General features: G+C 40.1%; 1 protein-coding gene across 1 annotated transcript in view; it reads right to left on the bottom strand.

Moving 5' to 3' along the window:
- The window catches only part of Ttc26 (tetratricopeptide repeat domain 26), a 58316-nt gene extending 32647 nt beyond the window's left edge, over nt 1–25669 (bottom strand). The window contains exons 1-7 of the mRNA XM_080282649.1: nt 25643–25669; nt 24795–24932; nt 23979–24176; nt 21249–21457; nt 15147–15339; nt 10342–10497; nt 7116–7226 (exon numbers count right to left, since the gene is read on the bottom strand). Of these exons, the coding sequence (XP_080138775.1) occupies nt 7116–7226; nt 10342–10497; nt 15147–15339; nt 21249–21457; nt 23979–24176; nt 24795–24932; nt 25643–25669 (1032 nt within the window). The remainder of the gene's footprint in view (nt 1–7115; nt 7227–10341; nt 10498–15146; nt 15340–21248; nt 21458–23978; nt 24177–24794; nt 24933–25642) is intronic.
- Between the last annotated feature and the right edge of the window lie 921 nt (nt 25670–26590).

The following is a 26590-nucleotide window of genomic DNA, read 5'->3' as shown; positions in this document are numbered from 1 at the left end:
GAAGAAGTCAACTTTGACTTACACCCAAAAGTTAGACGTAATATGGAGGATGACGGCGGTGAAAAGAAAGCCAAATTTGTCCACCATTACAAACTCAACACGGTAACCCTTTACTAAAGGGGTGCGGCGATTCCTCCCATATTATAACAGACTCATGATCTTAAGTAATTTTGGCACATATGCAACACATTTAGTTAATTGTTGAATTGTACTGTAACTGCAAGAAATGAGTAGAAAAAAATAAAATACTGTATGCCTATTTGGGGGTATTAAAGAAAGTAGGCAGGTTGCCCATGGCACTATTTACTGACAATCTCTCCAACTGGCTGCTTTGTGTATCAAACACCACTCCGGCTGGATGTGTCAGTGTATCATGCATTCTAAATCCACATTTACAGGATTCAGAGGTAAGCGTCAGTGTATCATGCATTCTAAATCCTCATTTACAGCTTTCAGATGTAAGTTCATAAAAATGCCCAGTAGCTGTGGTAATCCGGGAATAAGAACAAGTAACCTGTGAAGGATTCATTTAAACAGAAAGTATGGAAAGGCCGCAACCGTTTCGTAAAGAATTAATCTCAACAAATCGACGACTCTTACAACGACATGGAGACAGCAGGATGACGACGACACCGGATCCGTTGTCTCCACACTGGACTTTGTGGGGTTCCTGAGGGAGATGCTGAGGTAAATATATGCTTTACTTGAGGCAGTAGAAGGACCTTACCAATTCAACTCCTATTCCTCTGGTTTGTTTTCTGTATTTTTCTGCTTATTTTCTGGGTGGTAAATTACCTTTTCCCGCTGAAAAATTTCCCACTGTTTTTATCATCATGTTCCTTAAGCTGTACTTATGATTGCTTTGTTTCTGATGTAGTGGAAGAAACTCACCCAATGAACTCAAAGGTGGCTTTTGTTCCCAGTTTCCCAAATGGAGCTCAAGTCATGTTAAATTATTAGGTACATTTAAGCTAGGTTAGATTATGTTTAGTGAAACACTTAGATTAGGACAGTCCCTACCGCCATTACGCTGACAAATTAACCCCTTAAACGAGGATCGTCGCGTTTGCGACGCTCGGCGAAAAGGACATAGTGGCGGGTCGTCGCGTTTGTGATTCTAGTAAATTTTGAATAACCGCGGGAAAGCAGGCTCCAGCTGGTATTGTCTATCAGTACCACCACCCTCTAGCTACAACTAGCATACTTTACCTTTGTACTACTGACCTCAGTTGTTGCCAAGTATCACGTTTTCCCCCCGTCCCCCCACCACCATGGCCCGGCCAGCCTGGCTGTGATACATGGCAGCGCTCTGAGCGCTCAGAACTGTAAATCTGCGCTCTCCTCTCACAAGCAGTTTATGCTACTAGGAAACGCTTGTTTCCCCAGTTGTAACACTAGCTTTTTTTCTCACGGTTTGCCCCTGTTTAGCGTCAGTTTACTGCAGGCTTTCAAAGTGACATTATGGCGAGTTCTAGCTCTTCCCAGTCAGTGCAAGCGGCCGACAGGAACGAGAATAAAGTGGCGGGCGTAAGGCAGAATAAAAAGCGCGCCGTGGTGATCTTTTGGGAAGTAATATGATTGAAAATAATGTAGTATACATGTTTTTAGCTGTGAAAATGGAAATGTTTGTTGAGTGACGGGAAGACCGCCGCCACAGTGCATGTCGGCCGTACGCTCCGTTGATTTTAGCCTTATTTTCAGTGCTTATTGTACAAATACGGAATCCTAACTACCTTTACGTTGTAGTATAAAGTTTACTGTGACAGAATGAGGCTGTGGTAGAGGGGAAACCGGGTTGCTGGAGGTGTGAAAGTGAAGATTTGGTTACCCAACTTTGCAAGTCTCCACAAGTCCTTGGGTAGTCCACGAAGGCTCAACACTTGTCTCTGGAGAAAGCTGAATGTAAGTACTATCTGCCAAACCAAGTATAATGTTCTAGGGTTAATCTCTGATTTTTGGCGAATATTTTCCTACAGGTACTCAGACTGCGATACAACCCCGCCACTCAGGGGGGAAACGACTGTGCACGGCTGCGTTTAAGGGGTTAAATAAGAAATGTCACAGAGGAACAGTTAAAAACAATGGGGAAACTGATTTTCCATGAATCATTTATTTACCACCCCAGAAATAATCAGAAAAATATAACAGACCATCAGGAAGAAGAAATTATTTGCTAAGGTGCTTCTACTACCTCAAATAAAGCATATGTTTACTGAGGTTGATGAGGAAGAAGCAGCACAGAGGCAATGGCATGAGACATCAGCGCACTCGCCTCGTGCTGAGAGGCCGTAGTTTGCATCAAGCCTGGAATCTCTCCCCCTTCCCCTGACCATTCAAGCACTGTTGTCAGCCAGAGTCATGTAAAAATCTTGCAATACTGTTCATTCCCATTAAATATGCTTTACTAATTTCTTTTTCAGGTTGTTACTGTTTGTTGCTGACTAGTTTGATGTAGGTTTGGGGGTAAGGGGGGCAACTTTTCCAAGATGACAGACCCATAAGTAATTTTTCCCATAAGATAAGTTGTTTCTAATGCGCGGAATTCTCAAATAACGGTGTGTGCTCAGTCTCATAAAGCCACGATTTAGGAGATTCCACACTATCTTATTCCAGCTTAAGTCTTCAGTCAGTGAAGTGGATTCCTGTGACCTGTTTTGCTTCCCATACTAAGTACGTTTACTGATGTTTGTACAGGGTGACCCAAAAAAAACTCTCACATTTCGAAAGCCTGTAGCACTGGCAGAAGTGAGGCGGGAGGGTCGGGGCTAGGGTCTGTTGGTAGCCCAACCCCAGCCATCCTAAGTCGTCAACATGGCGTGGTCGGGAGCACACCGTGCGCTCGCTGTCGAAGAGTTCTTCACAAACAACTGTTCCGTGAACGCCATGCAGAGGGCCTTTCGAAGACGTTTCAGTATTCCACGGAACCGAAACATTCCAGATCGAAAAACCATCTTGCAGTGGGTTGAGAATTTCAGGGCAACAGGCTCAGCTTTAAAAAGAAAATCATCTGGTTGACCTAGGAGTGCTCGTACACCTGAGAATATTGAAGCATTGAGGCGATCTGTTGTGCAGTCTCCAAGACATTCAGCAGGGAAGCATGCTTTAGCTGTAGGGATATCCCGGGAAACTCCAAGGAGAATCTTACACAAAGACCTTCACTTCCATCCATACAAAATGATGGTTGTGCAAGAACAATGTGAGAGACTGGATAAGCCGCAGAGAGTAATGCGAGAACATTCTGCAACATGTTCCGGAAGATGCTGTTCTCTTGTGCAGTGACGAAGCTCATTTTCATTTGAGTGGCTCTGTAAACTCATCGACCCCAAACTCTTGAAGCCCTTAAGGTTGCTATTCAGCAGGAGATAGCTGCTGTTCCACCCGACATGGCCCGCTGAGCTATGGCAGCCTTCAGAAATCGCCTCCAAGCGTGTATAGACAATGATGGCCACCATTTGGAGGATGCCATCTTTAAAACATGATGAATAAAAACTGTACTGAATGAAGTTTCATGTGTGCAAATAATATTTTGATTATCTTTAACCATTTTTTTTTCATTTACCTTTGAAATGTGGGAGGTTTTTCTGGGCCACCCTGTACTTACTACAATATTTGATCTGTTTTTTTAGGTACAATATTTAAGTGCTCCCCAGATCTTGCTCCTGTTCTAGCTAAATTATTCAGACTATGCATACGTACTTCGTAAGTCCTGAATTCTTGGAAAGAAGCCAATATCTACCCTATTCCAAAGAAAGAAAGTTCCTCTGACCTTTCTGATTACAGACTAATAGCTATCACATCTCTTGGTAAAGTATTTAAGACTGTAATTAATAAGCACAAAGTTAAGCATCTTGAATCCAAAAACTTAATTAGTGATAGGCAGTATGGTTTTCGCCATGAAATACTGTATCCACTGTTGATATACTCAGTATCCTGACTCATACCTTCCATCAGTCACAGACCACCATGGAGAAACTCAAGCAGTAGCTCTTGATATTTCTAAAGCTTTTGACAGAGTGTGGCACTGTTTCCTGCTATCCAAACTTCCGTGCTATGGCCTATCATCTTTTGTTCCACTAACTTCCTCATATCTCACTGACAGAAGGATAAGAGTAAAAGTAGATGATGTATACTCCAATTTTCACTCGATTAATGCTGGCGTGCCACAGGGATCAATTCTGGCTCGAACCCTATTCTTAATTCATATTAATGATCTCTTATCTGTCACCCATAATCCCATCCATTCATATGAAGATGACTCAACACTTCACAGTTCATTCACACTTAAACATCCATTCACAAAGTTTAATATTTCTAACTCACAACTCAGTACTGTACAGCAATCTCCATAAATCACGACTTATCTAAGATCACTGAATGGGAACAAAATAACATTGTCTCATTTAATGCTAGGAAAACGAAATACTGGATATACAGTTTACTAATAGACATAATGCCTGATTCCTATATTACCTTCAATGTTCCTAATATACCTATCTCTAAAGTACTGAAATTCTCAGTGTTTCACTTAACAATACCCTCAGCTGGACCTCTCATATTAGATCACTCAATAAAACTGCTTCAAAGAAACTTGGATTATTGCATAGAGTCCGTAACTTCTTCACTGATGAGCAGTTAGCTATAATTTACAAGAATCATAGTGTGCTCTAACCCTGAATATTGCTCACACTTGTGGAATAGATGTGGAGAGGTTGCACTAAAACAACAGGACAAAATTCAGAACAAAGCTGTTAGAATTATTAATAACCTACCATTACAAACAAGCTACCTCTCCAGCAAGTAAGAAGGAATGCTGCTTCCCTTGATTTATTTTACAGATACTTTTATGGCAAAGGCTCAGACGAAGTTGCAGGCATTGTGCCACCTCTCCACACTTTCCCCCGCGCTACATGGGCATATCGTAACACTCATGACTGGACTTTCACACTGCCATGGTGCAGAACTTTTGCCTATCAGAATTCTTTTATTCCCCGAACTGCATCTCTTTGGAACTCACTTCGCCAGAGTGGTTTCCCACCAAACTTCAACCTGTAGCTGTTCAAAACCAACTGTTGCAGTTTTTTTGTGAATGGAGGACACCTGTAATCTGGTGTATGGATTATTATTATTGTTTTTTATTCATTTGTTTTTCCTTTCTCTGTTGTTAAAAAAATGTCCTCATCCATCCATCCATCATCCAGTCCTATGTTGCCCCATGAGGAGCATACTGTAGGAGCTTGGCGCTAGGCAAGCTGGTCCTGACATTTAAGATGGGAGTGACCAGCCTCACTCATCCCTGAATGGCATTACATAAGCATTAAGCCCCAACCACCTCTTGGATATAAACCTGCACTGGGTTATTCCTATTGGAGTGCTTTAACCCGCCCCGTCCCAGAGACGTGAATTCACGTCCTTACATGCTGTGCACTCATATCTCAGAGACATAAGTTAACGCGGCAACATTGCAAGGTCCCTAATTTGCACAATTTTCAATTTAATTTGCACAATTTTCAATTTTCGCGAGTGATTTTTGGCACGTATACACGGGATACCTTCCTCTACAAGATGCCAGGCAGAGACAATGCCTTACCCAGCATGACCTCCTCCCCCCCCTGCATACCCTTTTCTCAGCAATTCACCTGTTATCAGTGACCTGGCCAGTAAAGCCATGTCATGCCACGGTACGAAATTCAGGGCCAGAGTGATTCCCCAATCGATGACAATGTGGAGGACAAACATTAGAGGAAGAAACAGTCAGAAATGATGATCAAGTAATGTGGCAAAAAAAGGTCAGGAACGGTGATGAGTTAGTGAGTGAAACAATGCTTATAATGCCTATATTACCATTTGAAAACCAATATACTCTCGTACTACATATAAATTCGTACCAAATAAATAAATAAATACCGTTTATGAGTGGTGTGGAATAGTTATCCTCCCATAGAACTCGTTTTCTTTGCAGCCAGCCTGATAGAAAACCCTGTAAGGTAAGGAGGTACTCCTACCTGGATCGAGTATTTAAACCTCAGGTGAGCGATTTCTCTATGAATTTTCGATGTTTCTCACCAAAAGCGGATGTTTGAGCCCCCCCAAAAAAAAAGGTCCAAAAATGTCGGGACTGGGGCATACCACTGCCCAGAAAACGTCAGGATGGGGGGTGGAGGTTAATTACTCACAAAACCACCAGGCATCATAATTTGGTTACATGGTTACCAAGCATAGTAAATGGTTGCCTGGTGTACAGGAAACCATTTGGTTTGTCACTCAGTGTAGAGTTACCAATAAGCAGAAGGAAAAGGAAAGAATGAAGGAAAGAAAGACCAAAGAGGGAGTGTAAAGTCACTCTTGGGGAGAAGGAAAAGGAAAGAATGAAGGAAAGAAAGACAGAAGAGGAAGGAAGGAAGAGAGGAGAGGACACACACCCAAAGCAGCACATCGAGTGAGTGGATGGTGAGCACCCACACTGTCCTAACCCCACATTTTCTAAGAAACAGAAAATGGTTGTAGCCAAGAGGGACCAGTGCATATCAGTTATTCCTCTTCCTTTTAGAGTGTTTTTAAAAATTCTTTTATTTATTAACTCAGATTCTGACCATGGTACTTTACTGGACTTCAGTAATGTACTATCAGGATTTTAGTGCTGTATTGTGATTAATTGTCACGAGACAAAATCTTTTGACTGTACATTTCTCACATTTTAGACATGGCACTGAAGACAGAATAAGATATTTGCAAAACATCAGCCAATAAAGATACTGTACTAACTTTGCCAAGATGTTTGTTCTGCCTGATGATCATGTTCCTATAATGTCTGTAATTTCCAAGCTCCAAACCCATAGCTATAGTAATAAGATATGTGGCAACTGCACTTCCCAATATATGTACTTCATGCAGTCTCATAGCTTCTGATATATATGGCAGAGAAAAATGTAATGAGGACTTCCTTCTCCTCCAATTCATATTCCAAAAGAGAAAGCCATACTACATATCACCACAGCCCGCATTTACAAGGGATATGGGTTAGGATGACAATGAATAACTTTCAAGTGGTTTCACCATCAACAATGCTGTACTGTTTTACATTACATCACATGGACAGGTAGTGATATGCAACTCACCGAGCCTGTCTCCTGCCCTATAGCAGAGTTGACCACACCCTTAAGAATGTACTCCTGAGGAACAGTTGGCTCCAGATCCTTTAGCAGAGCATAAGCTTCCTGTACTTCATCCTGATAAAAAAGTAGTCATGAATTACCATACCATAGGAATCCAGCATTTTCTTGGTTAATATGTTCACAATATGTTTCATGTCCTCCATCAATAATATCTAATACAGTAAAACTACGGAAAAAAATGTGCTACACAAGTACAGTAAGAACCTCACTATAACAGACTAATTGGGGCCCAAACCATCCCGAAAAATGCGAAATTCCGATAAAAGCGACATCTGGACTTCCCCCTGCTAATCCAGACTTTTCCCGAAATATCAGACATTAGTCCAGATCGCATGAATGGTTTTTAAACTGTTTTGACTACAATTGTGGTACTGTACTGTGTTACAACTTCACTACATTAATTAAATGGTATAATATATATAATAACACTGTACTGTACACTGATAAACATGTGTACAGTACACATAGCTGAAGTGGTTAGGCAGTCCACACTGCTTCTGGCTTTATCGGACTTTTTCCGATACATAGGAATTTAGTCCGGTAGCTCCAAGAGTCCGATAAAAGCAAATTCTGGACTATTGAAGTCCGTTATATCGAGGTTTTACTATACTAGCTACATGGGGTACAATTTTACTTAGTAATATAACTTACTACATACCAATACTGTCAAACATTTTTTTGAAAGGTGAATCTTATGTAACTCAAATACAGTATTTGTGAGATTAGTTAACTAATATACCAGAATTAATTAACCACAAAACAATGGCAGACAGCTTACAGGTATCAATTTTATTCTAGCTATTGTCAAATAATTTTATTCCCTACAGAGACCATAAATTATCTAGGGGTGTAAGACTACCTCTATTAACCATAAAAAGACAGCTGACAAACATATGTATTTTATTCTATCTAATGGCATACATATTACTCACAAGAGGAAACTACTTGTCATTTGAGATTAATGCAACATTATGCCTCACCATGGCCACCGAACACCTGATCAACAAGTTTATCCAGCACAGCTGTGATAAAAACTCCTCTAGTTCTCTCAGTTACAATTTATCTCTCACCACTTTGAGGCATCCTGCCTCATGTTTTTTTCAGCCTGATATTCTAAATCATTCTGTCACCCTCTTCAATTATTCCATCAACCTCACTTCTAAGCACTTTCCTAGGTGAATTTCATTCCCCACGCAGTCCACATGTATAGCTCCCCTCTCAGTACATTCTTATAACTGCTCCTATTATGTCTCCCTCCATCCTGTCATATAAAGGGTAAGCACACTGTATGGGAGCACAATGAGTTACCGATTAAACAACATACACTACAGTATGTCAGCCACTACTGATCATTTCTCAGGCAGAGCTGTGACTGCCTGCAAATTCTGTCACCAATGCAAGGGTTTTTAAGTTCTGTGATGATTTTACATGCCCAACCACAGAATAATAGCAATTAGCAAGTATCCTCAGTAACAAGCTCAGTTTCATTCCTTGTAGGCCAGATTAAAGTACCTAAGAAAAGAAGCTTGAGCCTCAAGTCTGCATTCCCAAGTGGAGGTGTGTAAGAATTTCGTTTCAACCTGGCTAGAAGCTGTTAAGAAAGATAATGTGTTGTAGCTTCACTGTGCTTGTAAAAGTTTCCAAGCTACAAGTATTCCTAAACTCTCGGAAGTGCTGGGATAATTGGCAATCTGTGAAAGCTGGCCTGAATCATTCAGAATATGTTAGCCAACACATTTAGTGTGGCTTAAACACTTCAATGGGTTATCATTCTTACAACACAAGTCACCCTAATAACACCTGTCATTAAGTTCTTTCAGGAAAAAACTCTACAAGTGCTCCATGCAGCATGTAGCAGTTTTCCTTTGCAGTGTTGGCAATAACCTACTCTCACAAGCACCACACATGCACAACACACATGCACACATACATGCATGTGTGTATGTGTGTAATTACCTAGTTGTGCTATACAGGAAATGAGCTACACTCGTGGGGTCCCATCTCTGTTTCTCGATAAGTCAGATTTTGCTTTGAACTCGTTTAAGGTTTTAGACTGAATGATCTCTTTATCCAGGCTATTCCATGGGTCTATGCAGCTATTGTATATTGAAAACTATATTTCTTGATATCCTTCAAGCAACTTGGCTTTTTTTAGTTTCATTCCGTGTCCTCTTGTTACTCTCCCATCCCATACAAACAGATCTTCTCTGTCAATTTTTTCTACTCCCATCCTGGCCATGAACACTGCAGTCATGTTGCCCCTCTCTCTCCTCTCTTCTAAGGAAGGCAGGTCTAGTTTTTCCAGCCGTTCCCTGTATGACAGATCAGCCAGGCATGGGACCACCTTGGTTGCTGTTCTTTGTATTCTCTCAATCTTGTTATATCTTTGTTTTTATGTGGGGACGACACTACTGCTGCATAATCCAACCTGGGGCAGATCATGGCCACTACCAATTTTTTCATCATCTCCTCATCCATGTAATGAAATGCTACTCTTATGTTAGTCAAGAGATTATACATCTCTAACTATCCTGTTAATGTGTTTTTCAGGTGACAAATTATCCTAGACCAGCACTCTCAAATCCTTCTCTTCTCTTGCTTTTGTGACTGGTTCATTACCCATCAAATAATTCAGTGATGGTCTCCTGGTACTTTTACCCATTTCCAATATTTTACATTTTTTTGCACTGAATTTCATATCCCACATCCGGCTCCAATCATGAATCCTATCCGCCATTTGGTCTCTGCATTCCTTTAGTATCCAATTAGAGATCCTGTCTGGTCCTGTGGCCTTCCTCACATCTTGAGTTTCCAGTAATTTGCATACTTCTTGCACTTAACCTTTATATCTTTTAATACTACATTTCCAGTCACTCCCTCCTCCTCCACAAAATCACTTTCTCTAGTGAAGACTGATTGCAAGCATTTGTTCATTATGCCTGCTTGCATAACCACGTCTTTATAGACATTTCCTTCTATTTTCAGCTTATTGGTTCTTTAATTTCAATTTGCCATTAGCAAACCTGTAAAACAATTTAGGTTCTTCCTTACATTTGTCACCTATACCTTTTTTGAAGTTTCTTTCTTCCTCTGTGTGTGTGTGTGTGTGTGTGTGTGTGTGTGTGTGTGTGTGTGTGTATGTCTCTCTCTCTCTCTCCCTCTCTCTCACCTGCTTTAGGTAGTAGATCACTAGGTTAAGTCGGGCCTCTGGTATGACATCAACCAATGGTGGCAGGACCTGAAGAGCTCCTTCGCCTCCTCTAAACACCACCAGGTTGTGACGCACCAGGTCCTGGGCAAACGTCAGCGGCGATGACGTTACATCCTGACCAAAAAAAGGCATTCACCTGTACTCACATGTAGCCTATTGTAGTTTAATTCAAATGTTAAAATCCATACAACCACCACAGAAAATGTCTACTGTAAACTGTTTCACAGTTCAGTTTCCTAAACATACCTTTCATAATGGAATATCTGTAAGTTGTCTGAATGAGTATTTACATCAATGAATTTTCATATTATGGTACTATAGTCACGGTGCATGACTCTGAGGTTGTCATTATTGTACGCTGGCAACCTCCCTGTCAACAGTGCGTCCAATTTCATATCATTATACATGAATCATATTATTATACACAAATACGTTATACACGAATATTATTATACACAAACATATTATACACGAATCACATGCATATCATATTACAGTATACACGAAATCGGAAGCACTGTTGATGGGTAAGTTGTCAGAGTACGATAATGACAACCTCAGACCCGTGCACCGTGACCTTAGCAGGGGTGCCTGGCACTGTCCAGGCAAATCCCTATGATTGTGCATACTGGTGTTGCCTGGGACTTTAGATAGCCACTCGCTCTGTGAGAGAAGACCCCCAGGGTCCACTTTACCCAATGAACTTATGTTCTTCCTTGGGCCTATTTCCCCAGGGATATATTCCCCATGGACCTATTCCTACCATGGACCTATTTTCTCAATACCCACATACCCACCCCACCCACCCTGCCCAATCCACCTGTCCAGCCACTCATCCGACCCATTGTGCATATGGTTGTACAGTAGAAGTAAACAACTCTAGGGCAACTGGCTACCATTTTTTCCACCATGTTGATTTGATTTCCAATTACTGTCCTAATCTTGGCCATATAACTATAATGTACCTGTAACAATCTAAATTCACTGTAAAAAGTTACATCTGTTACAGCTGTTTAAAGGGTTCTATACTCATCACCCTCGATTTCCATAGAAGAGAGACAGACAAACATTCTTTTTTATATATATATGGATATAGTTATACTTTTTTTCCATTACCATATAGGTAGTATATGGAACTGTAGTATTCATTCATTTATCTCAAAGTTCTGTATAACATCTGTACAGAAAATATATAAAATCATTTAAAAATACATACACAACTACAAGTATGTCAAGAAATCTGCATCACACCACAATCACTACCTAACACCATCTCCGATAACTATTAATAGTGATATATATATTGACGAAGACTAAACCTAACTCGAATCGATGCATAGTATATAGTATAAATAAATATAAACATGGTTCCATGTCTAAAAGAAAATCTATCTATCTATTGCCAGACGCCTTAATCCCATACAGGGTGGCCACAAACAAATTGCCTCCATATCGCCCTGTCCCCCACCATTTCACTGCCCTCCTTCCAGTTCACACTCCCCTCTCTCATACACCTCTCCACTCCATCCCTCCATCTCATCCTTGGCCTCCCCCTCCCTCTGTCCCCTTCCACCTCACTCACATACACTCTCCTCCTTAGTCTCTCACTCTCCATTTTCTCCACATGGCCAAACCACCTCACTGTATTTCTCCTTATGCTTTCTATCACATCCACATCCACACCACAATATGCCTTCACTTCCTCATTTCTCAGTCCATCTCTCCATGTAAATGCACATGCTACTCTCAAATAACTCATTTCCACTGCTCTCACTCTTGACTTGTGCCCTTCTAATAAGGTCCAAGCTTCACTTCCATATGTTAGAGTTGGTATCGCAATACTGTCATGTGGTGACTTTTTTGCTTCCATGCTTCTTTCCCTGTTTCTTATCACTGCTTTCAAAGAACCAGCAACCTTCCCTCCTTGTTGTATCCTTTCAAGCACTTCATCCTCCAAACTTCCATCCTTACTCATCACACTACCCGAGTACTTAAATGCACTCATATTTTCCATTTCCTCATCATCCAGCCTTACTGTACATTCAGTGACTTCATTTCTCTTGAAGGCCATAACTTTACTCTTCCCTACATTCCATTTCTTACACACTCTCCCAAACTCAGTCACCAAGCCTTGCAGGTTGTCTTCGTCTTCACTTAACTATACAATTTCATCTGCAAACAACAATACAGGGAGTTTCCAAATGCTGCCCTCTCTCATTAGGGCTACTCTAACATTCACTGTCCTACCTTGTACCTCTTTTATGATCCCATCTGTATACAGACTGAACAACCATGGGGACATGACATAGCCCTGTTTCAATCCAACATTCAAATAAAAAAATTTACTCAGTTCACTATCCACACACACTGCGTCCTTAGCATCCTCACACATACTCAATATTTTCCACATTCCTTGTGTATCCACTCAGTCATATGCTTTCTCCAAATCCATGAAGGCCACATACAACTTCTTTCTGTTCTCCAGAAACTTTTCCAATAAAGACATAAAATGAATATCTGATCTACACAATCTCTTCCCTTCCTTAAACCAACTAATTCCTCCGTTAATTCCCTAACGCTGTTAATAAGCATCCTACTATACATTTTCTTGTTAAACTTAGAAGACAAATGCCCCTATGATTACCACACACTTCTTTTTCCCCTTTTCTTTTGTACAGGGGAATAATTATACCTGACTTCCAATCCTCCTGGACTCCGCCTTCCTCCCAAGGCCAATCTGCACATTTTCCATATCCATTCTACTACTATCTCACCCCCATGCTTCAGCATTTCACCACACACTACATCAATTCCTGGGGCTTTCCCCATTTTGTCTTTCTTCATTGCTTCCACAACTTCAATCCTACTGATTTCCTTCTCTCTTCTCATCTCCCTCCTTCTCCTAGCCATTCCCCAGCCACTTATACTCGCATTACTTTCATTTTCTATGCTTAACAGTTCCTTAATGTGTTCTCTCCATCTGCTCCCTTCTCCACTAACAATATACCATTTTTATCTTTCACTCCCCGACTAACTTCTTTATTACCCTGTCTAACTCTCTTTACCTCTCTTCAGAACCTTTTCTTACATTCCCTCCATTTTACTCCTTCCAAATTCCTCATCCACTCTCTTTTTACTCTCTCTTACTAATCTTTTCACCTCTCACTTCCTCTCTACATATACAATACCTCTCTCTTCTGTCTCTCAACTTCCTGCATGCCATTTTACACTCTATTCAAATAATACCATTGCCCTGTTCCATGTAAAGCTATTTAGACAAATCCAGCTACTGTACTGTATTACCTATCTCATCCATATTTCATATTAAGCCTTTCACTGGTGAAGAACATGGCAAAATACAAATCTGCTTTGCTACTTTGCATACATCACAGAAAATATGGTACAGTACTGAGGCTGAAATTTCATAAACATAATACACTTTTATTTGGCTAGGTATCCAACTTCGGGTATTTACTTGAGAGTCTGTTCTACAAGGCCATGCAATCCTCATGCAAAAGATGGCAACAAGTCCCTTTATGTCACCGCTTGGGCACGAATACCCTCTATCCAAACTTAATACATTTAGCTCTGGTCTCGTGGCATTGCAGTAGTAGGGGATGTTTTTATAACATGTCAGTGAGTTGTGTAGACTGTCAATTAGGACTGTTTTAATGAAATTCAAATCCTCATGCTGTTCCCTATCCCAGCTTAAGACTGATCTCACATCCTTTCAGTCAGCATTCCAATGCTTTATCATATAACCAGCATAACTCGGTGTGCTTGTGTGTCTCTACATTAGTCTCTCCTTTATACATGGTCAAACCACAGCATTCCTAAACTTCGCAGGGGATGCATCCTGACTTACAGCAACATAAAGGAATGATGAGGTTAGCCTGTGAGGTCATCCCAGGCCAAGAGGGGCCATTTTAAAGACTGCAGGATTATTTCCTTGGTATAGTAATGAAAAACAAGGAGTTCTACTAACCTTATCTTTACTCATATTCAGATCCCCACTCCATACTACCAATGATAAGAGGATTGAGAGTTATGGTACCATGGGGCAATAGGATGTAGGGAAAGGCAGGAATTGGAAGTGGAATGCTTGGTCAGAGGATGGGGAGGGAAAAGGTAGCAAATAATAGGAGTACCAAGAGCAAGGGAGAAAAATCACTGCATCTGAACTCTCTATGTATTCCCTGCATGTTACTGTATAACAACTACTACAAGGGATGCAAGTGGCAGAATAGAAATCCTTACTGCTCTTTCCTTGTACTGCAAGTGGCCTCATACCTCCAGACTGTGTCCATTGCTTTATTTCTCCTCTGATACTGGTTCTATGGAAAATCAAGGTGTCCATTGGATTTCCCCATTTCATATGAATGTGAAAAACTGAGCTAGAAAGACATTTAATGCAAGAAATCTGAGACACGTCAGGAGAAGGTCAGATATGATAATGCACGTATTTTTAAAATTTTATGTGTTCATTATGAATGTTCAACTTTATCTCAAATTGGAGTAATGCTGCTGTTCTTTTTTAAATGGATATCACATGGCATATACAATACTGAACCGCACAGCAGTACTAGATATGAGTTCTCTATGCAGTATATTCTGTTGCTGTAACTTAGGAACAAAAATTATACTACTCAGGACAGGCAGAGCTCTTATTGTTACAAACTACAGTGGCTTTCTTATACCGCTTTGACCTAATAATGAATTAACAAGTACTTGGCTGATGCAATGACCACTTCACGCTACAATACCTGGAGAGCTCTGAGCTCCTGCTCAGCAGCTTTGCCATTGTAGAGGCGGAAGTGATTGCAGGCCTTGAGGTTAATAGCGATGGGTGAGTCCGGATAGTGCTGGAGGTAGACTGCCAACACCTCCTGACTCACATCATAGTAGTCCAGCTTATAATAGCATAGTGCCACATACACATTCAAGGCCAGGTACTCTCTGTACATACACCAAAACCACATCGTTAATGAAAAAAGTACCGTACAATAAAGGTTTGCTAGGTACAGGTAATATGAAGGTATTACTGTATATTGCATAATGAACCAGACAAAAAAATTTAGAGATCCCTGAATTTTCAAACTAATTTAGCTAGATGAGTTTGGTGAATTAACCTGATATAGAAAATATTACATCCCTAACTTAGCAGGTATGTCTCGTGAGTCAGGATAAAATTCAGTGATACATGCTTCAGCTATTATATTTCTAAATATCTGAGTGATTCCTCAGTTCAAAGATTATTCCCTGGATTACAAAGCAACATACTGTAATCAGTAAATCATGTGTCCTGAAATCACTATAATAAAACCATAAGTGATTTGTGAGGTTAAGGAGAGAGAATTTCAAGGGAAAAGAGTAACTTGAGAATCTGGTAATATTCTGAACAATAAGACTTAGTATGAAGGTGAAGAGGATCCTACATAAATACGGATTAATGTCAACAGTCTTGCATGTCAATGAAACTTGGACAGTAAGTAACAGAGAATTTTCTAAACTCCAGGTTGTAGAAATGACATTTTTCAGGGGAGCATAAATCGATGCATGGTGTAATAAATAAATAAATTTATGAGTACAATATTTTGAAATGGATGAAAAGGTGACAGGCATGAGATGTGAAACAGCTGAACAGATAAAAAAGAAATACAATGAGTCTGTATAAAGAATATTCAAATAATGCACACAGAAAGAGTGCCAAAGAATTCTCTGAGAGTAAGAGTATGGGTAATGGTGGACCAAGCTGATCATATGTGGTACAGATGAATCTAGTGGAGCAGTACATTGGTAAAGGTGAAGGAAAACAAAGAAGAGTGTCCTAGAATGAAAGAAGTATCAGGTATGTGAGGAAAAAGAAGCCTAGAGGTGGTTATGTCACAGGTATCTCCTGTTGGGGGGTCCCCAGGAGGGTGCAAAACACTGAATGTGATCATCATCATCATTAAGAGACACTATCATTACTGAAGTCAGAATCAATAACTCTTGTATCTATCAGCTCAAGGCTACTGACAATGCAAGTGTAAATTCAAGGTACTGCACAAAAGCTTTAGATTACAATATCAACACACAGGTCATAACTTTAAGGGACTAAAGTTAGTAAACAAATCAAGCAATGTAAGTCCATAATTACATTACTAGGACAATAAGCCTTTTCTTCCATCAGTGAACTTTTTAAACAGCCTATTTATCATCTCAAGACTAGAAGCACAGACTGCATAACCTAATTTAAAGCAAACAGACTTAGTCCTGCTATCTGTGCTGTATTTCCTATGTACATTACTCATATTTACACATGGCAAGATATCTGACTCATTAACTGACATCAAAGACCAAAGCAAAATCAGCCTGACCATCTGGTGCATACTCTGGCATTATCAAAAGGCTTAGTGATCCCACAGTTCAGAAACTTTCAAATTCTTCTCACCTGCAATATTTTGTTACATCACGTATTTTGGTAACAGATGCTGAAATCTGATCATGTCTATGGCCAATATGCTGCTTACGTAAATTAATGTACATGATCTCTATGACCTCCTGAGCCCTGGACATAAATGTATTCCACATGTTATGCACAGCAACTAAAAAGGGTATGATGTGGGGAGCCTAAACATGGAACCCTCTCCCACCCACTCCTTATACTGGTACAGGTATATGGTGGTTACTGGGCTTCACTTGTGTTGCCCTGTAGCTCCCATGACACAAGAATGGAGAACGTCCATTAACATAATTTCTCATCTCTTGATGTATGTCTACAAGAGAAGTCATACTTCAGATCTTGCTCACACCAGGTCAGTCAATATGATGATGATGATCTTTTTAGAAGCGAAGACAGATAACGGAGAGAAGGTAGGCCAAATAACAAACAGACTTAAACAGTAATTTACAAATGTGGGACATAGTAGTTCCATGGAAGGATAAAGCTGTCTATATGACACATAATGGCCAGACCACAGAGCTACCATTACACTAGTTGACAAAATTTAAAAAGTGTTATGGTTCTAGTATGTTCTTAGGTGATTCTGAGCAACATGAACTTGGAAGCTTAGAATATGACATCCAATTTTTGCCAGCACGTCTAGTTTTCATGAACCATTATACCATAGGAAAATCTGCTCATGTGTTGGAAAATCCGATTCGACTCCACTCACAGAGACAGATATACCTTGTAAAGTTGCATTCAGCTAGTAACTGTGGCGGTTATATCAGTTTCAGTTAAGTACTTGAATCACAAGATATTTAGCAACTCAAAGTGAATCAGCCACAGCCGAAAGTCGGGTAAAATTTTCCCACCATCAAGTAAATTATTATTATTATTTTTTTTTACACCAATGTATGCAATGGTAATCTTATATTTGCTATTATTCCATTTCAGCTTTACTGTTACAGTGCCTTGATATAAGTTGGCAAGCAGTAAGGCACTGCAGCTGTATGAATGCACCAGATTCTTTCTGTTACATCTGCGGGTTCTTTACACCTGAAAGCCTGAGAAACCAATTACAAGGAATTGTAAAAGTGCTTACAAACATTACTTCAAATGTCCTGATGGTAATCAAGACAAGAAGTGGGCACCCCACAATGCATGCAAGCTCAGTGTAAACCACATGAAATGGCCATCAGGTATGCCTTTCACTGTACCAATGGTTTGGCACGAACCAAATGATCACTGTCCTGACTGCTGCTTTTACCTCACAGATACAAAAGGGAATTCAGTGAAAACTCAGTCCAAGATCAGGTATCCTTCCGTACCTTCTTTATGGCTAGCACCCCATGGCCCTGAGCTTCCAGTTCCAGATCCTCCATTAAGTACCACAAGTGAATCAGAATCTAATAAGAAGGAGTGTTGCATGCATGCCTACTTTCAAGAAGATTTAGAAAGCAAGGAGCCACACCTCATCAGTCAGGTAAAGCTGCATTACCTAATAAAAGACCTTAACTCCCCCAGGGAGAAAAATTAATTCTTTGGATCTCCAATCAATCAATGGAACATGCTACAAGATGGAATTTGTACCACCACCTTCCATCATAGACACAAAAAGCTCTCAATGTACTTCAAGAAGATGACATAATTTGTTACTGTTATGGTGCTGTATTGTTAATGCATCACCTTCATAAGTCCTGTCCTTATCAAAAGGAAAATGGCGGTTGTTCATAGATTCTGGGAAGAATGCACTGAAGGCTGTCCTTCTCCATACTGAAAATGAACTTCCTTCTGCTCCAATTGTGCATGCCCATGGAATGAAAGAAAGTTATGAAACTATGAGTACTCTGTTGACTGTAACTAGCTACAAAACACATCAATGGAGCATCTGTGGGGACCTGAAATGATCTGCTTGCTTCTAGGACTTTAGCAAGGCTACACAAAGCATATGTGTTTTCTCTGTTCATGGGACAGCAGAGCAGATGCTAAGCATTACACACAAAAGGAATGCTTAGTGTGATCGAAAGATATGACTGGAAGGTTCAACTGTCTCAACAAACTTCTTGTTGACCATGAGAAGGTATTATTGCCTCCACTTCATTTGAAACTTTGATGATGAACTTTGTGAAGGTCATGGATCAAGATGGTGCTGGCTTCCACTGCTTGCTAATGAAGTTCCAAGGCATTGTATCTGAGGCCAATATAATGGCAGTTTTTTTCAATAGTCCCTCAAATTCATCTTATACTCAATGATCAGGATTTTGTAAAGAGATTATCTGAGCTGGAAAGGGCTGCTTAGGAGAGCTTCATGGTTCTTACCAAGAATTACCAAGGAAATTTTCGAGCATCAAATTATGAGGAGCTTGTGAACAAGATGCTGAAGAGCTACTATGCACTCGGTGCTTGAATGTCGCTCAAGATAAATTTTTTCCATTCTCATTTGGACTTCTTTCTATTTATTCTTGGCAAATGTCAGTGATGAATGTGGTGAAAGGTTTCACCACGAAACTGTCAGAATGGAGAGCCAATATCAAGACTGATTCAATCCAAGCATGATGAGCGACTACTGTTGGACTCTACAGCGTGACAGTAATTGCTCCTACAAACGTAAAATGCAGAGGCACTTCATATGTGCAAAGGTCATGTAATAATATTTTGTATATACAGTATATTGGTTTGTGCTTAGTATATGATATAAATTAAAGACTACGTATATTATTTTTGTAACAATATACTGTACACTCAAACCTCGATTTAACCCGTCACGTCTCGAGCTATTTTACACCTCTGACACCCCCCAGTCCCGAGGTATTTTTGAAAAAAATTTTTTTTGGCTAAAACCTCCACTTTTGGTGAAAAACATCAAAATTTCATAGAGAAATCGCTCACCTGAGGTTTAAAATACTCGATCCAGGTAGCAGTACCTCCTTACCTGACTGGGTTTTCTAACAGGCTGGCACCAAAGAGAACACGTTCTGTGGGAGGGTAACTATTTCACACCACTCATAAACGGTATTTATTTATTTACTTGGTACGAATTTATATGTAGTACGAGAGTATATTGGTTTTCAAACAGTACTATAGGCATTATAAGCATTGTTTCACTCACTTAACTCATCACCATACCTGACCTTCTTTTGCAACATTACCTGATCATCATTTCTGACTGTTTCTTCCTCTAATGCTATGTAAACTTTGTCCTCCACATTGTCATCGATTGGGGAATCACTCTGGCCCTGAATGTCTTTATTGGCCAGGTCACTGGTAACAGGTGAATTGCCTAGACAATGGCGTGTGGGGGGGGGGGAGGTTATGCGGTGTGAGGCATTGTCCCTGCTTGGCATCTTGTAGAGGAACAGAGGAAGGTGTCCCGTGTATAAGTACGAAAAATCCATCCATCCATCCATTGCCAGACGCCATGTATCCCAAACGGGGTGGTCAAGGGCTTAGAGTTAATTGTTTTACAGGGAGGGGCACTAATCCTCCACCAACCCCACTTGACACGTAGGGATGCCAACAGCATCTGGTGTTCCCAGGCGGTCACCCATCCAAGTACTAACCAGACCCAACGTTGCTTAAAAATCACATGCGAAAATTGAAAATTGTGCAAATTAGGGACCTTGCAATTGCATGACGTACCAGTACATCGTAGGGACTGGCAAATGCAAAATGTTGCAACGTACCCATACGTCGATGGGACGTCTTGGGTTAAGGGACTGAACGGGGAATCAACTTGTTCCTTACTTGAAAATGTCCCTTACTTGAAAATGTCCCTTACTTGATAATGTCTCTTACCTGAAAATGCCCCTTTCTTGAAAATGTCCCTTACTTGAAAATGTCCATTGTTTTACCACATATAAAGACAATCTTATTATGAAATGCAATGATTGTTTCACTTATCTTACTTATTTATATGGTTATGAATATTATTTTACAGTTACTGTAAAAAGAAATATATTAATGTGTACGGTATAACCTAGACATTATGTATCATTTTTGAACGGTTGTAGTTTTTTAGAATATGGAGTTCCTTAAATCCAAAATCCCTTAAATGGAGGTCCCATAAATCGAGGTTTGAGTGTTTAGACTTATTGATACTTATTAGACGAACTTGCATGTTTCATGGAATTTTCCCTCACTTATGATGTAGTATGTCAAGGTTACATGATAGCCAAATTTTAGGGTCAGGTTAGAAATAGGGGGTAACAATTTAGAAACAGGTGAGAATAAGTCAGAACCATTTTGGCTGTTGACCAGTGTAAGCTATCAATCTGCTAAGACTTTCTCAAGAGGTTCTGAATAATATTCTATAATGTATACTACAGTACTTCACTTCGTAAATGTTTGGAATCACTTAATTTCATTACCAGTAAGTAGCAGGTATTTCATGTTATTTCATTAAATTAGGATATGGATGACACATAGGTATGTCTCAGACCTGCTATCAAGCAATATTCTCTTATATATATCAATGGCCTCTTGATAGTGAGAACGAAGGTAGTGTATGGAAGCAAGGCTCAGCTGGTCCTCAATGACATCTTCCAGTTGCTGGTGGTGCATCATCAGTCGCTTCTCATCATTGAACTTGTGTGCAAGGTGGAAAAAAAGTCTGGTCCGAAGAGGTGACTTTGGTGCTTTTTCCGCTGCCTGCAACAGAGCAAGAAATGTCAGACACAATAACTAAAGAGCAAGAAGTCACAGTGTATTTTCTCTCTAATAACATCCATCCATCATCCATCATCTAATCCTGCGTTGCCTCATGAGGATCAAAGAAGCCCAGGGCTAAGTAAGTTGGTCCTGACATTTAAGATGAGAGTGACTAGCCTCACTCATCCCTGAGTGGCATTATATAAGCAATAAACCCCAACAACCACTTGGATATAAATACAGTAATTAAATGATTTCTTGTGAATAATACCAGATACTGTCCTGTATTACAGTATTACCCAAGCAGAATCACTAAGAAACTAACCCTAAATAACATCACCTCACACTCCTCTGATTCCCGACATGAGATTTTGATCCAATCACTCAACCACCACACAGCTTCCCAAGCTGATCTATTTCATATTAGATGGCCTTAACAACTAACAACCCCCATCAAGAATGACACTAGCAGCAATGGACAAAGACTATGCTTTTGACACAGTACCAAGACTAATCCACAGAAGCAAAATCTTCAGCACAAATACTGAAGACAGTTACAAGATGTAGTTAGTCAAATTCCTCTCAAGTTGACAGCATCAGGAATCTGACCAAAGCTCCAAAATCAGAATACCGTATTATCCAGTGGTGTCCTGCAGGGTTCAGTCCTTTCACCCTCACTTTTTAACTCTTCCCCTATGATTTGCTAACACTCCCTCCTTCAGTAACTAACAGTATTGTCCTTTGTTGATAATCTAGCAACTTCTCTACAACACCAAAACTCAACAAGCTGAAGGTTAGTTCCAACAGTTCCTATAGCCACTAAAACTCTGGCTTAGAATCTTAAAAACACCCTGAAGTCTCACATTATAACCATTTATTCCCACACTAGAGACACTCCCTATTGCCAGACGCCTCAATCCCGTTTGGGGTGGCCACAAACAAATCGCCTCCAAGTCGCCCTGTCCCCCGCCATTTCACTGCCCTGCTCCCAACTCACACCCCCCTCTCTCATACATCTCTCCACCCCATCCCTCCATCTCATCCTCGGCCTCCCCCTCCATCTTGCCCCCTCCACCTCACTCACATACACTCTCTTCGTCAGTCTTTCACCCTCCATTCTCTCCACATGGCCAAACCACCTCAGTGTGTTCCTCATAACGCTTCCTATCACATCCACATCTACACCACAACGCTCCTTTATATCCTCATTTGTCAGCCTGTCTCTCCATGTGACTCCACAGGCTCCTCTTAAATAACTCATTTCCACTGCTCTCACTCTTGACTTGTGTCCTTCCAACAACGTCCAAGCTTCACTTCCATACGTTAGAGTTTGTATCACAATACTGTCATGTAGTAACTTTTTCACTTCCATGCTCACTTCCCTGTTTCTTATCACTGCTTTCAAAGAACCAGCAACCTTTCTTCCCTGCTGTACTCTTTCAAGCACTTCACCCTCCAAACCTCCATCCTTACTCATCACACTACCCAAGTACTTAAACGTACTCACATTTTCCAATTCCTCACCATCCAACATCGCTGTACATTTGAGACACTCCCAAATTCTTTTATTTAAATTGGATGTGCCCAATACCTTTTCTAAATATACAAAAAACATCAGTTAAGGGGCATCTTATAAACTCAATGACTTGAAAACATTCACAGGCATTACCATCAGCCAGCAGAATTTAATAAAAGAAATCTGTCTATGAGCAGTTCATGTAAATACCAATAAATTATAGAAGCCCAAGCTGGGCCCCCATCATAATACTCACAACAAAGGAAAAGCTAAACACACACACACACACACACACACACAAGGAACAAAGCAAATGACAACATCCAGTCTTTTTCAGACAGATATGGTGCAGACAAGTCACTTTCAGCGATGAAGGCACAAACAGTATCTTGTGGTTATGGCAAGGAAAAATTACCAAGAGGAAGGTTATGGTTGTGGGATATCAAGTATCTGTAGCAGTGAGTAATTATATCATGCTTACCATAGGAGTAGGAATCACCTTCTTACTACATACCATATATATGACTTTTTAATGTGCTATACTGTATATGTCAGTGAAGGTCAATGTCTATGAAGTACAATACTACAAAAAACAAGTGAGATAATGTAACATTAAGGGGAGAAATTATTATACTACTGTAGTATACTGTATGGTACCTGTTTAAAAAATGACGTTTCCACTTTAGATCTACTGCACGTGAGTATTTCATATTATCAGTAAAACGCATCTTTTATTTATGCTGGCAACACTCAAATCTCTACACTATGAAGTTTTAGATGAAATGGAACCTACTGTACTTGATTCTACTGTGCTATTATTGCACTAGTGATTTAAAAGTATGCACTTAAACAGTATACAGTAAATGTCTGTCATTTTCCATACATTAATTTTTTCTTTGTAATCTATACTGTACTCTAAGCTCATAAATGATCTAACCAAATTATAGTGCTGGACTGTACCATACTAAATACATTATACAAAATGAGTACTTTCCAATGACTTACTTCCTCCGCCTCTGGATACATGCCAAGGTAGAAGTAGCAACATGCTAAACTAATCCAGTTGTCTGGGGCTGGATTTTTGTGATGCACAGTGAGTTTCTCAAACTCACTCAATGCTCGCTTGTAGTCCCCCAAGTGGAATGCACAATACCCTATCCACTGGTCTGTCTCCTCATTACTGTTGCCACTGTTACGCTCAAACTGCAAAACATCATATTATAAGGACCCACAACTAAGGCAGCATTAAATAAATGTTGGGTGACAAACAAAGCAAGTTTCTGGGGCTTGAATATTAAGTGGATCTACAGCTTAATATTATAAAGGTATAATGCCCATACTTTTAGGCTGAAATAACCTTTATATTTAAAATGATACGCACCACCTATATTTCATTACTTTGTATATTTTACCTATTCAGATTTCTAAAAACATTACCCAGTACAAAGTTATTAAATAATCAAGTACCCTACTGTATCATGAAAAACTATAGGCTAATCATCACCATTATGATCATCATCATCATCCTTACTCTGTTTCCTACTTCCTTGTTGTATACCAGGCAGAAAAGCTCCAGAACTAGGAAGAGCATAAACAATGAGCAAAACAACCATCAGAGCATCCAGTGAAAATGGGCCATTCATCTATTCATCATAACTCAAACCTTCATAATACCAGGCATTAAAGAGAAACTGAAAAACAGAAATATGATGAGGTTGGATTAAAGTTCCGTGCTGATGTATTGTTACACATACAGTACTGTAAAAAGCATAAGGCAATCATGCTGCTAAAACCTGGTGACTGTTTGAATAACTAACTTACCTCCAATAATGTAATAGCACCTGTAAAATCTCTTTTCTTAAGAAATTCTTCTAACTTTGGAAGAGCCTTTCTGCCACCTCCAGTGCTGACTTGACTCACTGCATTTGCTCCCAAAGCTGGCTTTGCTCGAGAAAGAATCTGAAATATTAATTTATAGTAAAGAGCAGAACAATATACTCTGTACTGCATTAATGTACTGAGGTATATTACCCATGCAAAGAGTTAATGTCTGCAGTTACTCTTGTCAGCTATTAGTACACCACTGATCTGCTACAGCATTATATACATTACTACTGATACATATGAGTATACTGTGCTGTACTGTATACAGATTGTCCCCATTTTACGAGAGGTCGACTTATGATTTCTTTACTTCATGATGGTAGAAACCGTACCTCGAAATTTGAATTTTGATCTTTTTTCGGGCTAGCAATATGCGGTACGATATTCTCTTGTGATACTGGGCAGCAGCAGCGAGCCGAATCCCAGTCTGCCCAGAAAGTCGCTAGTGTAAACAATCAATGCTCCAATGCTCTATAGTGTTCTGTGTTGTCAGTGTTTTTTCTGGATACCCCCCAGTTTCTAAGTTGTGCTTTATGCATCCATCACGTCTATGAAATGCCCATCTATCTCTCCTTCTACTGGTGAGAAGAGGAAGACAATTATTCTTGAGATGAAACTCAAGACAACTGCCCAGCATGAAGGCAGCAACCCTGTAGGGTTCTGGTCATTTTGGCCATAAGTTATTTAGGCTATAATGTCCAAACTGGCAAACAGCTGAATCGCCAAACAGCCTAAAGGCGATTTGGCGGTTTGCCAGTTTGGGTGTTACAGCCCAAATGACTTACAGTCGAAATGACCAGGCCCAAGCCCATAATGACCATCACACGTGAACTTGGACTTTTGCAACTGACGATTTCAGTACAGTATTCACTGAATTACATGATATATTCAACACTTTATTATGAAATAGGCTTTGTGTTAATGATTTTGCCCAACTGTAGGCCAATATAAGTGTTCTAAGCACGTTTAAAGTGGGCTTGGCTAGGCTGTAATGTTCGGTTGGTTAGGTGTATTAAATGGATTTTTGACTCACAATAAATTCAACTTACGATCAATTTCTCGGAATGTAACCTGATTGTAAGTAGGGGACCACTATATACATACATATATATATATATATATATATATATATATATATATACACAGCAAGCACTCACATAACACGGGAATATATGTACCATGAAGCTCCTGCTTTATGAGATTTCCGCGTTATAGGGCCATATGTTTACATGTTAAAGGGTTTCATGGTACCAGCCCCACGTTCACCATTTTGGGCAATTTTTTTTTTTTTTTTTTTTTTTTTTTTCAGGACACTTACCTACCTAATAAAGACTACATTACATACAAACACTGGAGGAATCCTCACCTTGAATGGAAGAGGTTGTGAGCTTGCTCGGGGGAAGTGGAGTGGGGCTCCAAGACAGGGGAGGACTCCTACAAGTCACAAAGATCACACAGAGCACGTGTGCAGCCAAAATGTGGGGAGAGGGTAGGGTCAACTGGGGCAGGAGTGTTCAGTCGGCCGTGACAACATCCCATGTGACAGCCATATGTCATAGGCTGATGCAACCTGCACTTTGACTAACACTGCTCTGTTGTGTCTGTTCCCACTGTGTTATGACCCTAGTTTGCCATGTTATGGTTGTTTGAAACATAATTTTGGGCTCCTGACGCATTATGTCTATCGTTGTCGCGTAGTATGGTGTTAAAAAAATGGGCAGCTTCCTCTGCCC

This window comes from Coenobita brevimanus, chromosome 94, assembly GCF_032717465.1.
Source record: "Coenobita brevimanus isolate Jiangsu-jjx chromosome 94, ASM3271746v2, whole genome shotgun sequence".
Classification (NCBI taxonomy): domain Eukaryota; kingdom Metazoa; phylum Arthropoda; class Malacostraca; order Decapoda; family Coenobitidae; genus Coenobita; species Coenobita brevimanus.
This window is presented reverse-complemented; position numbering and strand designations above follow the sequence as displayed.